Genomic DNA, 17456 nt, shown 5'->3' on the forward strand with positions numbered 1-17456 from the left:
CAATTGTTTTGAAAGAGGGAGATGTGCTTATGTTTCTTTTGTGTCCTGCTTCTGCTTTGTTGGAAAGAACCTAGAGAGAACGCCAGAGTCTAGAAAAAGGTAACAAAGCTGGCATTGGACCTCCCTCAGAATATGTTTGCAGTGTCCTTGCACTCTTCATTATCCTTCCCGACCTTGTAGGGGGCTCATTGAATCGATCCCGATCTCAAACATGTTCTTGGAGATTGGGGGTTATGACTCCGCCCCTTTGCTGCCAGGATACCCATAATTCTCTCCCCCCAGATTTATGGAAATAGCGCACTTTTTTCTTTGAGTGAAGAGAGTACAAGGAATAAACCTTTTTGTGCACATCGCTTGTCTGTTTCGTAGACACACCATTCATCCATCCGTGCCAAAATGCTGATTGGATGGCAGTTTAAAGCTTCTTACCACCCTGTCGTTCCACGTGCAGATAGGTGCACGGAAGACGTTGTGACTTTCGCCGGTATTCTTTCGCAGAGGCAATATCGTAGCCTATGAGGTTTATCCGAGGCGTGATCATTGCTGGTTGAAAACTTTACCCAATACCCCGCCGGGATGATTTGAAATACAGTAAGCCTTAGCAATTTTTGTCGGTCTTTTAGGAGTCTTAATAATTTGTTGAAAGTAAGCGGTTGTGTTTCGGTTTCTTTCACGTGTTGTTTTTGCTAAGATGGCGAAAGCTCACGTCTGGTGAATGTCTTCCTCGGAGCGCACTTGGAGGGTCTTTGTGTTTTTAATGGTCATATGCAAGCACCAGCTTGCATGTTGTATTGATCTTGAGCTCAACAATGTTTTCAGATATGAACACAGCTTTTCTGCCGCTATTATTAAAATGTGATTCAGTCAAAGAGCCCCATGACGTGTGGTAAACAGTGATTGGAGAAATGAAGCTTTTCAAAGTTTCGGATCAATTGAACAAATTGCTTTGCAAAATGATTCACTGTTTCCAAGCGTTTGAAACGCCACACGCTGGTGACACCTGCTGGTCAGAGCAGTGTAAATGCAACAAAAACTCAGGCCAAACATGCATAAAAAACTTTTACAAACACATTGCAAATGTTTTATTGGAAGTAAAATCTATCAAATGCAATTAACTTATAATCTAATATTATTACATTTCAAGTGTCTGTGTAATATGTGTTCTTTTATCAATTTTCAGGTCTTGTTTTGTTTGTTCCATGGATGGCTCAGCTAAACAGGCCAATAAAATACTATGGGCTACAATTATTCTTTGTAATTATACTAATGTCTAATTAAAACTACCACAAATATATAAAACTGATCAGAGATCATGTCAAAAACATAGGCACTTTTTCAGTGGTTCTCAGTGAATTCGCATGATTCATGGGTTCGCAGAGATGGTCCCAAGCGGTGAGCCATTAAAATTTCGAAACATTTTGAAACAGTTATGTCGTAACAAAGACTCTTTCACTGAAATCACGTGACTTTGGCAGTCTGATGCACGCTCCGAACGACTGAATCAAAACAAAAGATTGTAAAGTTTTCAATATTTCACGAAACAGTCTTTCGAAATCGCTCACCACTAGTCGTAAACAGTTGGATAGATGCGAGCAGCATCGCTGCAGTCGCCCTGTTCACTAGGCTCTCCTGGAGGCTAAAGACCTCAAGCGACGAGGTTGGGATTCGAACCCAGGCATGCAGAGCAAAATGGATTAGCAGTCCATCACCTTAACCACTCAGCCACCTCGTCACTTGACAGTCTGCCTGAAATTTGTCTGTGGTGTTTACTATGACAAGCTTAAAATTGGCAGCAAGGTCCTTTGAGCGGCTGTCCAAGGTGCACTAGGCTCTCCGAAACACTAAAGCCATCAAACGACGAGGATGGGATTCGAACCCACGCGTGCAGAGCACAATGGATTAGCAGTCCATCGCCTTAACCACTCAGCCACCTCGTCACACCTTCAGCTGCCTGAAGCGGCATTGAGGTGCTTTTCAGCCACTCTCATTAACAGGACAGAGACAAAGTAAAAATGTGATGTAAGTGGTTGGGTAGATCAAGAGGTAAGGAGCATTGGGTTTTATCGGTTAGGAGACTCACAATTGTTTTGAAAGAGGGAGATGTGCTTATGTTTCTTTTGTGTCCTGCTTCTGCTTTGTTGGAAAGAACCTAGAGAGAACGCCAGAGTCTAGAAAAAGGTAACAAAGCTGGCATTGGACCTCCCTCAGCATATGTTTGCAGTGTCCTTGCACTCTTCATTATCCTTCCCGACCTTGTAGGGGGCTCATTGAATCGATCCCGATCTCAAACATGTTCTTGGAGATTGAGGGTTATGACTCCGCCCCTTTGCTGCCAGGATACCCATAATTCTCTCCCCCCAGATTTACGGAAATAGCGCACTTTTTTCTTTGAGTGAAGAGAGTACAAGGAATAAACCTTTTTGTGCACATCGCTTGTCTGTTTCGTAGACACACCATTCATCCATCCGTGCCAAAATGCTGATTGGATGGCAGTTTAAAGCTTCTTACCACCCTGTCGTTCCACGTGCAGATAGGTGCACGGAAGACGTTGTGTCTTTCGCCGGTATTCTTTCGCAGAGGCAATATCCTAGCCTATGAGGTTTATCCGAGGTGTGATCATTGCTGGTTTTTTTTAATCATTTTTAAACAGTCTTTCGAAATCACTCACCACTAGTCGTAAACAGTTGGATAGATGCGAGCAGCATCGCTGCAGTCGCCCTGTTCACTAGGCTCTCCTGGAGGCTAAAGGCCTCAAGCGACAAGGATGTGATTCAAACCCATGACTGTTTCATATAATAAATCAGTTTGTTGTTCTATGAAAAAAGCAAATATAAGAAAATATAAAGTCTATATAAATAAGTCTTTCACTTATCATTGTATTTACACAATGTTTGAATAAATGAGTCTGTGAATTTGTTTTAAATGCTTTGTAAATTCATATTCAGTCTGTGCAGAATGTTTAAGAAGACATCGTGACTGCTTCCAATCAATTAGCAATGTTGAGGTCACTTTTATGTACAAACCTTAGAGGTGAGTGGTGAAGTTGAAATCGGCGACAAGTTTCTTTATCTTTTCTAGAGAACAGGTTGAGAGGATGTACATGTACATGATCAGTAAGTGAGTGAGTAGCAGAATACAGAATATATGCAGGATTATCACTACAATAGCATTTCCCCTTAAGAGACAGGAAGTAGGATATAAGGAAAGAAATAATTACATAACTTTTTCATTGAAACAAAATGTTCAAAAGAACCAATTCATATCTACTCTCGGTAGCACTTTATTTTACAGTTCCCCATGTATATACTATGTACTTAATATAGTAATTGCAATAACTGGGTAATTAACCCTGAACCTACCCCTAAACCTAAACTTAACCCATGTAGTTGCCTTATATTACCCTGTACTTTCTTAGGTAAGTGCACGTTCTGTAAAATAAAGTGCAACCCTACTCTCTAAAGCAAGGAAGCAACCGCTGAGTGGAACAAAGACTAGTGTTAATATTGATACATCCTTGTGACCTTATGACCATTTTTAAACTATTAAATACAAATGTTCAGTATTAACTTAAATCTTTAAATGTAAAAAAATGGAAACCATTTAAAATCATTCACTCAGACATTTAAATTCATTAAGTTCACTGCAGAAAGTTAGTCATACAGGTTTGGATCAAAAGTGAGGAAATGATGCAAAAAGATGTCTTTGTGGTGAAACTAGAGACAGAATGGGAACTTGAACAGGGCATTGGTGTTCTTCAACCAAGCCTTTAAACCTTATTTGTAAATTACTATTTCACAACAACATGAATACAGGAAGCCAAGCTTTACCAGAACTTCTTTTATTTTCATGGTTATGTCCACATGACTTGCATTCGATCCATAAGATAATCAAACAATATGATCTCAGTTAAAAGCTTGATACCATTTTAACAGGTACTTGCAACAGACAAAAACTAAATACAATGAAGCGCTCTATTGTGTGTATTCATGTTCTGCCACCATGATATAAATAACATTAAACTCAAATTTTGGCACAAAAGTATAAATGTTATTCCAAAAAGCTAACGCTTCATCTCAATAGGGTTCAACACACCTGTTCTTAGGTGATTGAGAGTAATGTAAAAGTCCACATTCATGAAGGGTGATGCCTGAGAATCAGCACTATATACACACGCACACACACACACACACACACACACTTTGGTTATAAACACCAATGCAAGAACTGCTCAAGTGTCTCAAGACCCTTGATAGTAAAAACATCGAAAGATTTCCCCTGTATGTAAACCATAATAACCTTGATGTAAAGGCTCAATATATAAATACGAAAAAGCAAAACCGACAAATATGGCGTGTACAGGTAAGGCATAGTTTTAAGTGCATGTTGGCAGATCCCTAACAGAAAAAAAAGAAGAAGTGTGTGACACCTAATAACTGCAGATTAACAAACAAGACAAGTACCGTTTTACTCAAATTCATGTTATAGAATGCTGGGTATAAAAGGACTACAGATTCCTCTTGTCAGGCAGGATTGGCTAAAGTAAATTAGCAGAATTACAAGTCAGCACAAATCAAATGCGTTAATAGTAAAACGTTGTGCAGTATGTGTGCAGTAAAAATAAACACATTGTACAGGTATACACATACAATAACTGCATAACAATCATGAGATTTGTGATGTGTATGCTGATTTAGAACATGTCATCCTTTTGTATGAGCCTGAGTTGTAGGTTTTTGACTGTGACTTTTCATGTTAAGATCATGAACATCAAAAACAATAATGTCAATTATCAATCATATTCTGCCTCTTCTACACAATTATGTTTCTACTTTTATACAAAGATGCCATGACAGTAAAATTCTGCCTGGAACATGGAAAAAGAATCAGATTATTTATAAAGACAGTTATAGTAACATCTACTAATATGTGCTCCAAAACATCACAAAATGCATTTAAAAAGTAAATGACAGAGACAGTGACACTGAGTACAGTGATCACTCTAGTTAGCCCAGTCTCTCCTAAAGGACAAGGCCTGCAGGTCAGGTCCTATGACATAATGCCACACGCACAGTTCATGTTGGCCAGGTAAGGGGCAGTGGTGCCGGTTCTGGCTGGATGAACAGCAATGGTACTGGTTGTGGCCAGGATTCATAGCAGCTTAGCTCAACTGTTCCAGGTAGGCAGAGAGCAGAGACTGAGGAGGCAGGAACTCTTCCTGTTTGTTGACTACCTCAGTCTGTCGAGCACCATTACAGTCAGAGCCTGCAGAAAATCACACACTTTAGTTGTTCCTTAGGTCACGTGTGTCAAGGAGATGCTGATAAAACTCTGAGTTTCTACATTTAGTTGTGAGAAATCACATTTTTTGAGAATTGTCAGTGGTGTTAACCTGCTATCCCTGGTTGTTAAAAATGTATTTTAAAATATTGATAATTAAATGACATTAGGATCAAAGCTAGCATTTTTTTAAATTGTTAATGGCACGATCAATTACAAAAGAGTATGCTAGTCAATGATAAATCCATTTTTTTAATTATTATTTTAACTAAAGCAAAAAAGGTTTAATGTGTTTAATTGACAAAAACTTTAAATGGAAAAACCTAATCAAATTCTTGAAAATTCCACTACAGTTTACAGTACGTAATATATACACAAATGAGTTTGTTCAAATGAATTCACATCAGCCTCATATGAAAACAACCATAAATTGGCTACGTCGGAATGAAGTAATAAAGTTCACTCACTAGCAGAGGTCAAGATCCATGTATTGGCAGATGGCATGAAAGAGCAGTCGCTCATAACTGCAGAAACACAGACATGTCTGAATCAAAACATGGTATTCTACTGATTCACTAACATTACTGCTTTCAACTTCTCAAGCAACAATTGCAAACATGCATGTTTAATTGTTAGTGGTGGTCTGAATTAGTCTGTGGAGGTGAGAGATGCATTAACTGTTGTAGATTGTTCACCTGCTGCTGAGTTTGGTAATGTAAATTGAGTGTGGATGTGCCATGAAGAATTCCAGCAGTTCGGACTCCAGACCCTCCAACACTCCCTTAAACAAAGAAAATGAAAGCACAGATATCAGACAGAAAAAAAGAATGATAGGACAAGAGAAAGGGAAATAGGCGGAAGACAAAAATCAAGACAAAGATCAAGCAAATGACAAAGAGCGTCACCATGGGAATCTGTCTGCGTCTCAGCGTTGCACGCAGCCTTCGATCAATCCTCTGGTAACATTCCTGAGCCCTGACAGCAGGATTTACTGTTAAAAGGATAGGAGAATGATCATCACAAATATGTCAGATAAAATTAGAAATAATCTGCCCATCATTGAATTAATAAAGATGAAGTGTGTATTTTTTGATGTTGGAATACTTCAAATCCCCAGATTAACGGCAGAGACGACCGTAAGTAAATCATGCATAAGTTCACCTATACAGAGTGCAAATACTGTGGAGCTATCGAAACATTGCTCTGTTTGTTTGAGCGTCCCGACACGTCCGACTTCTGGCTCAACCAGTGCCTGAGTTTAGGGCAGAGTGGGGGGAGGGGGGTTTAGAGGTATCACACGAACAAAAGTGCTGTTTTCCCCAATATCAGCACGATTTCAAATGTAAGATTTATTTTAATACAACAGTTCAATAAACAATAAGTTGATATTAATTTAAATTAATTTTAAACACAGTATTGTCCATTTTGAGTGTTCTTTGCTCTATTTCATGAACGAAAAATAGTTTAGAACAGGGGTGGGGAACGTTGATCCTGGAGGGCCATTGTCCTGCAGAGTTTAGCTCCAACCCTAATTAAACACACCTGAAGCTAATCAAGTTCTTCAGGATTACTAAAGTTACAGGCAGGTGAGTGTTTTTTTCAGGGTTGGAGCAAAACTCTGCAGGACAATGGCCCTCCAGGATCAACGTTCCCCACCCCTGGTTTAGAACAAAGCAGAACAGTTGCATCTCCCTGCAACATACAGAGGTGGTGTTTTGTTCATGAATGAATCAGCCGGTTTGAACAAATCAGTGAATGAATGATTCTTTGACTCATTTATTAAAGGATTAGTACACTTTAAAATGAAAATTTACAAGATTTACTCACACTTAAGCCATCCTAGGAGTATATGGCTTTCTTCTTTCTGATGAACACAATCTCAGTGATATTAATACAAACCCAATTCCAAAAAAGTTGGGACACTGTACAAATTGTGAATAAAAAAGGAATGCAATAATTTACAAATCTCATAAACTTATATTTTATTCACAATAGAATATAGATAACGTATCAAATGTTGAAAGTGAGACATTTTGAAATGCCATGTCAAATATTGGCTCATTTTGGATTTCATGAGAGCTACACATTCCAAAAAAGTTGGGGCAGGTAGCAATAAGAGCCCCCGTGTGGCATGGCCTGCTTACACATCTGGAAAGGCACCATCAATGCTGAAAGGTATATCCAAGTTCTAGAACAACATATCATATCATATCCATATTTAACAATTTAGAAAGTAAAATATCTAGCTTCCACCAGACCACCTTCCGTATTCACCAAAGAAAGTGTAACGCCTCTCGCAGCTCAAAACACTTACGCTATGTCATACACCTTCCAAATTCAACAAAAGTCTAACTGACGCGACGTCAGGATATTTATTAACTCTGATTATGTTCATCAGAAAGAAGAAAGTCATATACACCTAAGATGGCTTGAGAGTGAGTAAATCTTGGATTAATTTTCATTTTAAAGTGAACTAATCCTTTAAGACTTGCTGCCACCTACTGGCAGTTTCAGTTCCACACAAAAGTATCATATATAGAAAAGTATCATTTCATATTTCTATATTCAAAATGTTACATTTTAAACACTAATTTCATAACATTGTTTATGCAACTATAACTAATTACAGTGTAAATGCATATAAATAATAGAAATTATGACATTTACATTGATTCATTTAGCAGACGCTTTTATCCAAAGTGACTTACAAGCGATGAATAGTAGTTTCTTTCAGTAATGCACAACATTGCTTTTGCTCATTTACTAATTTCAGCATAATGCCAACAAAGGACGTAATTATTTATTTGAATAAAAATATAAATATATAATTTAAAGATGTTGTAACTAATTTTTTTATGTAAATGTTATAGTAGGCTAGCTATGAGAGGGGTGCCCTTTTTTCACTTGAGCACCTGCCCCCCAAAATGTCTGTACACCACCCTGATCTTAAGGCACTGAAATGTAAACTGTACAAAACGTATGGCTCTAAACTGCACTCAAGCACTTAGGTTAAGGGGACTGAAGGCAACAGAGAGCATGTGAAGTACAAATGCCTCTGTGTGAAGTACGTCTCATCTGGTGTGGTCTACACTAGAGTGAATACGTCAAACGTAAGTCTTAAGATGTGTGTAGTGTGATAAACTGGTGTGCAACCCTCTCTCTTATTGGATGCAAAGTGGGTTTGTGTGATTAAATTATGTCAGACCCTTTCTTTGGTCTTTATGGCTCTTGTTAGAGTGGGTCCTTTGAGCCTCCTCCTCCAGCAGAGCCAACAGTCGCTCTTGCTCCTCCCCAGAACGATTCATAAAATCACTCCAGTACTGAGAGACATCAGAGAGAGAGTTAAAGTAGTCAAAATATCCCTTAACTGAGAGCAGTTAAAGAAACTTGCTTTACCTCCACATAGTTTCCATTGGTGCAGGCTTCAGTGAAGATGGTGGGTGAGGCTGTTTCATGCCCTTCACCATCCTCTTTAGAGCATTCGCCCGGTTCCAAAAGACTGTCCAGAAAACGAGCTACGCAGAAGCAGAGTGTTTGCAAAATATTACAATATCATAACTAAACTTTTTTTTCTTTCTGAGCCAAACATGAAAGTTTTTTCTTTTCATTTTTAAGCATTTGGCCAATGCTTCTATACAGTATATATACAGCACAGTGCATAACAAATTTATTAGACCACCACCCAATGTAAGGTTTGTGTCACAGCTGCCCTAAACTAACAGTATTGGTGATTACCAAAATCATTTTTGTTTCTGTAATGGTTAATCCACACCAGTATGTGCAAACTCTTTAATCTAAGTTATGTTTGTAATGCTAAAATATAATTATTTAATGGATTCAAAGATATATTGCACAAAGGATTCATCAAAAGCAAGTCTTTAGGAACAACTATAAACTATTTGGAAATCAGTAACAACAGAGACTGTGGAAAAGTACATAAAAACAATGCCAGCAAGAATGTAAGCTGTTATCAAGGCCAGAGGAGCAAGCAACAGAAAGAGCAACAGTTCTGGAAATTAATTTAATACTTCGTAGAGCCAACTTTTTCTTTAATTACAGCCATTAATCTTTTTGGATATGTCTGTACTAGCTTTGCACACCTAGATTGGGGAACATTTGGCCATTATTCCTTGCAGAATTGCTCAAGTTCAGTCTGTAATTAAAGCAAAAGATGGTTCAACGAAGTATTAAATCAGGAGACTAATGACTTTTTCAACCCTGTTATTCTAGTTTTTCAGATAATGTAACTTTATTGGTATCATGCTTCCTATTAAAATAATCCTCGTTTAACGCCCTGCACATTGGTGTATATCACCTCCTTGAAGCATGCATCATATGCTTGTTATATTAATCAGGGTATAAAGGGACACAAACAGCCAGCTCACTCTGATCAAATGAGTCAGCTTCCAAACAAAGGAATTTTTCCTGCTTGGAAATTACACCTTTCTCATTGGTCAAGCTTAACTCGAAAGGTGTGACCTCGACAGAGTCATAGTGACCCTCCCTCACTACTTTCCTCTGGTTGCTGTTTGTGTGAAAAGACTAGAGAGACATCCGGTCCGACTATGGGACTTTTCCCTCGGTGCGCAATTGCGCAGCCGGAGGGGTCTCAAGTTACATCCAGCCCTATTGTAACTTGCTCGACCTAACAATGCAAGTTTGTTATCTCTTCATTCAAACTGGAAAAATTTGATTGCAACTTCACCACCATCCAACTACTGAACCATCAAGCCTTGTATGTGCGTCTGTGCGCACCGATAACAGCATGGCGTGCAATACCGAATTAAATCCTCTTTTGCCTCTTCTAGCGCTGGAATGGTTTTATATCTATTTAATGTGTAAACTAGCAAGACAAAACACGTGCAAATGATAACCTTTTACTCTACTGCTGTGAAACTTGCAGTTGATCCACGAATCACATGCATGCCGAACCGTGGGGCTTGGTTCACACGGATCATTAAGTTAGTAGGGGGAGAGTAGGTGGTCTTTTGTGGCTGTTCAAACACATTCGACCAAATGACTCTGCCTCTGGAAGTAGTTTAAAGTAGACAAGCTCAAAATGTTTTAGACCCCGTTTACACCTGCTTTTACAGCGTACACCCATTTACAGCGTCGTCCTCTTATGATCCAGTTGGCAAAATGCATCTTATTACCAGGTGTAAATTAGGGCCTAAAAGTGCAGTCACAGTTGCTCATCTAAATTTCACAGACAAATTTCAGTCATTTTAATAGGAATGTGTGAGGGCGAAAACATTTTCCCAGCCAGATTTCATTTGAGTTCAAATTCGCTGCACTGACTAACAGAAAGCTGCTTGGTTTGAAAGTAACATCTGTTTGAGCAGCGTTTCATACATTGAAATAACACTAATGTGACCACACCTTAATGCTAAAAATGAACTATGAGAGCCATGTTACTGTCATAAAAAAAATCATATAGACTTTTGTGTTTTTTCAGTATAGAAAAGAGCATTGTTAACATTCTGCAAAACTGTGACAAGAGGGTGAGTAAATGACAGAATTTTTTTGCAAATTTTTCCTGTGTAGTAGGTAATAAAACAGTAAATAACATAAACATAAATAATGAAGTATCCAGACATCAAAGCAAGACTCACTGTTTTCCTGTCGTCGCAGACTCTTCCTGCCCTTGGCTCTGGGAGTGAGGTCCGAGTTACGGATGGCCTGGTTAATAAAGAACTGCTTCTTTTTGGCTGGAGAAACACGTTTTGCAGGAGAGTTGGGTAGAGATGAGCAGCGCCGCTCATTTAGGCTGAAAGAGAAACAGAAATCAGACATGTTTTGGTTTACTAAACTATTCTCCCAAAGGGTTTACTCCATAGTCACACACATGACAGACACAAAATTTACTCTGATACAAATTTAAATTTAATTAATTAATTAAATTAAATTTGTCACAATGTTTTAGTGGATTTTAATGTAGTTTTTCACACTGCACTGCTGTAGTGAATCTACAGATCCTTCAGTGGAGACCCACTGCTCTACTTTTATTTATAGCTCTAGCCACAAGTCAGATGCTTTACCATGGAAATAGGTCACAGCTTATCTCTGCAAACAACATGCAAATTTTAGTTGTCTATTTCACTATAATTATTTCATTTTTATTTGTTGTGAAGCTGCCGGCCAGGGTCACCTGTATAGAAACCAGCAAATAGTAGATTACACATTTATACTAAATAACCTACAGAAAATTAGATATGAAATACTGATTTTACTTCTGAGTTTATTCGGATATGCCGGTTATCTCCAACTTAGTTGACTTTACGTAATTGAATTATAACCTTACATTTATTTATTTATTTCTGTACATAATGACCTGTCATTTAGCTGAGGTGCCATAAACAATGACATAAACAATCATTACATTGCTACCACAGTTTTAAAGTGCATCACTTATTTCATTTATATAAAACATTAGATGCAACGAAGACTTGAGAGACGTAACGTTATCTGTCGTTTGTTTTTAATTTAGCTAATGAGCTTGACCGACTGACAAAAACAACTGACATGTAGCATATGTGCTAAGACAAATAGGCGAATTAGCTACCGGCTACAAGCTAAAAATACACTTACATTACATCCTGTTCCTCATTGTCATTGCTATTTAACACAACCATCTCAAAGTCTTCTCACAAAGAAACACGACAGAGACACAAACAAAGAAATTTATAAGGAGAAAAGGTCCAGAACAGCTGGCGTTAGCCGCGATGGCTAATAGCTAACTAGATAAAGAGAATGGGCGGGGTTTTGGAAACCCTACAGCCATGACAATCATTTCAGCCAATAAATATCCTCAGAACGCTTCAACCTGACAGAAGCTATATATTATATTATATTATATTATATTTTATCTTAGATTATGTATTTGGTAACCATTTTCATTTCAAGTTTTTTACCATTTTAAGTTTTTTTTATAAATAGTCATGAATTGTGACAGTTACGTACAAATATCGAATATAATGTTTCAATATGAGGTCGAAAATCTGCATGCATAATTATAAAATAATAATTATATTAATATATTTAGGTATTGTATGACATTTATGGTAATGGTCAAGGTATTACATAGAACTTTATATCAAGATCTTACTGGAAAGGATTTTGTTAATGCTGTCAATTTTATATATATATATATATATATATATATATATATATATATATATATATATATATATAATAAACAGTGAGTTGTAGAGTCTCAGCAGTTTACAACAGTTTAAAAAGTGAGATATGGTCAAAGAGACCATGATGACGGTGGAGGAAAGTGGCTGCAGTTAAAGACAGCTGCATTACCAGAGCTACTTTCATCCCCATTTCCGGTTCCAGACAGTAATCATCCATAGTCAAGCCTAAAAATACCCTTCCCAAACATAATTCCCCTGATGTGTAGCTTTTAAGAAACAAGACAAGTTCACTGTGTCACAGAGAAAGCATTATTCAATGTTCTACTGCCAGATTGGTTTATGACAAGATACACTATACGCAACCTTGAAAATAGTTACTGTTAATTGAATATAAAAAGGACACTAATCCATTTTTTAAAATAAATCAATGTGCGCACACACCAAACTTCAGTACCCAGATTTATATATTTGCATATAAATATCCCAGCATTTTAACTTTTTAGAATTTTATCCAGCATCATACACATAAGGAATATTGCAAACATAATTTCATAATATCTCTGTTATGTACATCCAATAAATACTACATAAAAAAGCTACATATCAAGCATTGTGACAATCTTTGCAGTGAAGAGATACAGTGATAATCCAGACTACAATATTAGAATCGTTTTAAGCTAAAGTGCATCACATAAAAAAAGAGAAATAAATCTAAAACAGTACAAAAAAATCAGGAAATACAAATGTTGAGCATATGAAGGCAGTTTTTCAGTTTGATACCATCTCTACACTGCGCATTTGACCTTTACATACATGTAGAAAACAGAGGTCCGATATAATGTAACACATTCAGCAAAAATCATATCCAAATTGGGTTGCACAAAGCAAATCCTATATGGAGGTGCAACTCACATCATGACAATAATATGCATAATTTATGCGTTAAAGAGGGCTGGGAAAGAATTCCTGCCAATGATGCCATGCGTCATTTTCAAGTTTCAGAATAAAAACTAGACATACAATCAATGACGAATTGCAGAGTTATCAGGGCAGCCAAATAGATTCAATAATTGATTGGTTTTAAAGAAACTATATAAAAAATTTGGAAAATTATATGTGAAGAAGGCACCAAAGATCACCAGAGATCCACATCATGACTGTTTGGTTCTGAGTATCTTTGTTTTTTTTTTCACACTTTGCTTTCCTGTGTTTTGGTACTGACAATAAATAACATGGATGGATCTTTTCTCCCAAGAGTCTGGTCTTCAGGAAGGTGTGATCCATTAGCTGCCTCGCCAACAGGTTCCATCCGCATCTGCTGTTGCTGTCTTGAGATTGATGGACTGTTCGATTTACTCTTTTTGGTCTTTAAACTAGTAGATGGAGGCTCAGGGGTTTGTTCTGAGCAAGCAGCTTGATCTGTAGAGGGTGTTGAAAGAGAGTGTGGTGTGGAAGACCTGCTGAATTTCTCGAGTTTGAGGTCCGTGGGCCGCTGAAGTCGGTTGGCCACGGATCCACCGTTTACCGTGACTTCCCTGAGCTGATCATCATCTGTCTGCTCCTTAGCAAAGTTAACAAACACCTGCAGGAGGTAAACACTCTTAGTTGTGAGTAACAACAAAGACTATAGAATAACACAAGACGTGTCACTCGTATTGTTTTGAATGGGAGAAAGTGCAACGCGCAATATGGCGGAACAAGTCCCGCCTTCTAAATAAGGGCCAATCGCCGACTGGTAAAGTCATTGCGTCACTGCAGCAGCCGTTAGAAGCACCGGTTTCTATAGAAACAGTCAGACGCGTGCCTCCGAAATGAGGCAGAAGAGCTGCGCATTTAGGTCTGCACATTAGCTTGATCTAGCTTGAAAAATACAGTTTTTTTGTCATGAATCAAGCATTTAGAAACAAAATTTATGAGACAGTTGTTGTCAGATTTCATTGGTGATTTCAAATATGAATTTTAAATCGAAAGCTTGGCAAACAGTTTTGGAGAATTTGATGTTTTCCCATTCAAGAGATAGGAGCTGCACATGCATGCCCGAGAGACGTTTCAAAGATGGCCACCGAGTGAAATGACTTGTCTTAAATGGACTTTGGTAACAATCCCTGTTCTAAAACCCAGTGAGATGCCTCCTGACACAAGGCTGTACCTATAATATCTTCTACTGGCCAGATTCTAAAAGTGTAGTCACATTAGCAAAATTTAACAGGCAAAAAGGGTCGACTGTCAATAGTATAACGATGCATGAAGCACAGCTCACACACAGAAGTCACTTTCAAACCAAGCAGCTGTCTTTTGGTCAATGTGGCATATCTATGTGACCAACTTGAAAAAAAGTGTGTGATAATCATTTATCCTCAGGCAAGTAGATAAACAATAACAGTAAACTAAACAACAGTAAATGTGACCGCACATGCATATAGCCTTTGTGGAGAAGCCAGGCAATCCCATAATTCACTGCAAAAAGCTCAGTGAAAAATGCTAAATTATTATAAATATTAATATTTCATCTAATACTGAAAAGAATCAATAAAAAGTAGTTCTGATAAATTTTAAATGGACTATTTTACATGTGCTATTAGGGCTGCATGATTAATTGTATTTTAATCATGTTTTCTGCTTCTCTAAATTAGTTAAAAATAATTGTCGTTATATTTGCCCCGCTGATTATTTGTCCCGAAAACTTTTTTTTAATTTTATTTAGACACTTCTTTTATCGTGCATTGATAACAAGCCTCCACTATCTTTCCTGCTTGAAGTTGTCAAGAGTATAAATCTTATCCCCCAAACTGAGCTTTTCTCTTAAAAGGATTTGTTTTCTGCCCAGTGTATTACTTAATCTTTTCAATTTGGCAACCACACGCACATGCACTCTCTTGTGCTGCAAAAAAGAGCTGATGATCTGACAACACTGACAAAGTTTAGCGATGTTAATTGTGAAATTCTGCTCGAATGAAAGTGTCATACAGCCAGTCTGTGTTCCTTCACGAGGCAGCATGTGTGATTTGCTGCTACAAAATCTGCGAGTAAAACATCTCTGTGACAAACTGTAAGAAATCCAAACATGATTCTTGACCATATTGTTTGTGATCTACCTCTGTGCTACAATACAAAGTAAAAATTTAACATAATTTGGAATTATTGTAATTAATATTAAAGTTCCCCTATTATGGATTTTTGAAAATGACCTTTCATGTAGTGTGTAACATAGCTCTAAGTAAATGAAAACATCCTGCAATGTTTTAAATCTGAAAGAGCACCGTATATAAAGTTATTGTCTCACAAACGTAAGAGTCGACTCCGAGTCAATTAAACGTGTCGTTTGTAAAACGAATCCCAAGCCGTTTCGTTGTGACCTCAAGACGAAACATTAGCATATTGTCCGCCCACTTATTGTGTGCGCAGACGCCAGAGAAAACTTGAAACTCCTCAAACACTGCCAATACGTGAATTATCAGTGGTTAAAGTTTATCTTTACAGCTATACCACAGCAGTATAGCCTGAACCTTGTGCTGTGTTCCCGTCATTTTACTGACGACTGCTTCTTCAACCTAAATGCATTCAACGAGGGATTTGCAAGCCGGTTGTTATTGAAGGATGGGTCAGTACCCAGTTTATTTGGACCAGCTTCTTCCTCCTCCGAATCAGAAACCTGTAAGTATGATTAATAATTGTTGCTGTTATGATGTCTGTAGAATGCATTTAGTTGTGTGTGTTGTGTACGCTCCACGCAGCTTGTAGGTGTCCGGCTAACCAGCTAACAGCAATATGTGTTCGCTCGCAATAGTCTAGAAATGTGTCAAATGTCAAATACATTGGTGTACAACTTTATCAATACGTTTCTGCATTGGGCTAACGCATATACCATGACTGTTTGTGCGTTTACCACTGAGCTGAGGGCTAGGTTAGCCAACATAAACACAAACCAACTTATTTCCTCTCTGAGTCTTTATTTTTAGAACAGAGCGGAGCACCATCATTGTTATAATACAATGTAAGTGAAGCAAGCACTGTATACTGTACTCCTGTGTACAACTGACTGGGTCATCTGACCAATTACTGCAGATTAACATCACGCAAAGGAGGGGTTTGGAAAAATTAATCATTGAGCTAAACGTTTGGGAGTCGTTGAGTAAATAAGGTAAAAATAAATGCATATTATAAGATAATGAAAGTGTTTTTTTTAACCTTGCATGCTTGTAAACCTGTTGCTGGGCACTCCCAAAACAAAACTAGGAACCTTTCAAATGCCATAATAGGGGCACTTTAAGAATTTCACTGTTTTACATTTTAGCTTTTGAGAGAAGCTTCTTAAAGGGATAGTTCACCCAAAAATGAAAATTTGATGTTTATCTGCTTACCCCCAGGGCATCCAAGATGTAGGTGACTGTTTCTTCAGTAGAACACAAATGATGATTTTTAACTCCAACCGTTGCGGTCTGTCAGTCTTATAATGCGAGTGAATGGTAACACAATTTATAAACATAAACATGCACAGACAAATCCAAATTAAACCCTGCGGCTCGTGACGACACATTGATGTCCTAAGACACGAAATGATAGGTTTGTGCGAGAAAACGAACAGTATTTATATAATTATTTTACCTCTAATACACCACTATGTCCAACTGCGTTCAGCACTCGGTTAGTGATGTCTGATCGCGCTCTGACAACGGCAGTGATGTCTCGCGCATATACTTCAATGAGTGCTAGACATCACTTCCGCTGTCAGAGCGCGATCAGACCTCACTAAGCGAATTCCCCAGTTGGACATAATGGTGTATTAGAGGTAAAGAATGATATAAATACTGTTCGTTTTCTCGCACAAACCAATCGTTTCGTGTCTTAGGACATCAATGTGCCATCACGAGCAGCAGGGTTTAATTTGGATTTGTCTGTGCATGTTTATTGACTCTTATAAATTGTGTTACCATTGACTCGCATTATAAGACTGTCAGACGGCAACGGTTGGAATTAAAAATCATCATTTGTGTTCTACTGAAGAAACAAAGTCACCTACATCTTGGATGCCCTGGGGGT

General features: G+C 37.8%; 2 protein-coding genes and 3 non-coding genes across 5 annotated transcripts in view; 1 reads left to right on the forward strand and 4 right to left on the reverse strand.

Moving 5' to 3' along the window:
- Nucleotides 1-486: 486 nt before the first annotated feature.
- On the forward strand, nucleotides 487-627 carry LOC125257336. The gene has a single exon (XR_007182346.1). It is a non-coding gene; the product is annotated as a U4 spliceosomal RNA (small nuclear RNA).
- Nucleotides 628-1650: 1023 nt separating this feature from the next.
- trnas-gcu lies at nucleotides 1651-1732 on the reverse strand. Its single transcript has one exon. It is a non-coding gene; the product is annotated as a tRNA-Ser (tRNA).
- Nucleotides 1733-1855: 123 nt separating this feature from the next.
- Nucleotides 1856-1937, reverse strand: trnas-gcu. The gene has a single exon. It is a non-coding gene; the product is annotated as a tRNA-Ser (tRNA).
- A 1885-nt stretch (nucleotides 1938-3822) lies between these two features.
- r3hdm4 (R3H domain containing 4) lies at nucleotides 3823-12039 on the reverse strand. The gene is made up of 8 exons (XM_048173059.1): nucleotides 11866-12039; nucleotides 10890-11044; nucleotides 8674-8792; nucleotides 8483-8597; nucleotides 6183-6268; nucleotides 5973-6058; nucleotides 5745-5801; nucleotides 3823-5262 (listed from the first exon to the last, which is right to left on the reverse strand). Coding segments are annotated over exons 1-8 (663 nt in total). The 5' UTR covers nucleotides 11910-12039; the 3' UTR covers nucleotides 3823-5261.
- An 823-nt stretch (nucleotides 12040-12862) lies between these two features.
- The window catches only part of abca7 (ATP-binding cassette, sub-family A (ABC1), member 7), a 49454-nt gene continuing 44860 nt past the window's right edge, over nucleotides 12863-17456 (reverse strand). The window contains 1 exon segment of the mRNA XM_048173055.1: nucleotides 12863-13998. Coding sequence (XP_048029012.1) covers nucleotides 13606-13998 — 393 coding nt within the window. The 3' untranslated portion in view covers nucleotides 12863-13605.

The sequence above is a fragment of the Megalobrama amblycephala genome, linkage group LG21, assembly GCF_018812025.1.
Source record: "Megalobrama amblycephala isolate DHTTF-2021 linkage group LG21, ASM1881202v1, whole genome shotgun sequence".
NCBI classification, from domain to species: Eukaryota; Metazoa; Chordata; class Actinopteri; order Cypriniformes; family Xenocyprididae; genus Megalobrama; species Megalobrama amblycephala.

Excerpts from the sequence above, each read along its gene's own strand:
- r3hdm4 (XM_048173059.1), bottom strand. The coding sequence starts at position 11,909 with ATGGTTGTGTTAAATAGCAATGACAATGAGGAACAGGATGTAAT. Across the intron at positions 11,045-11,865 it reads AATGAGGAACAGGATGTAAT|CCTAAATGAGCGGCGCTGCT; the intron begins GTAAGTGTATTT and ends TTTCTCTTTCAG. Across the intron at positions 5,802-5,972 it reads ATTACCAAACTCAGCAGCAG|TTATGAGCGACTGCTCTTTC; the intron begins GTGAACAATCTA and ends GTGTTTCTGCAG.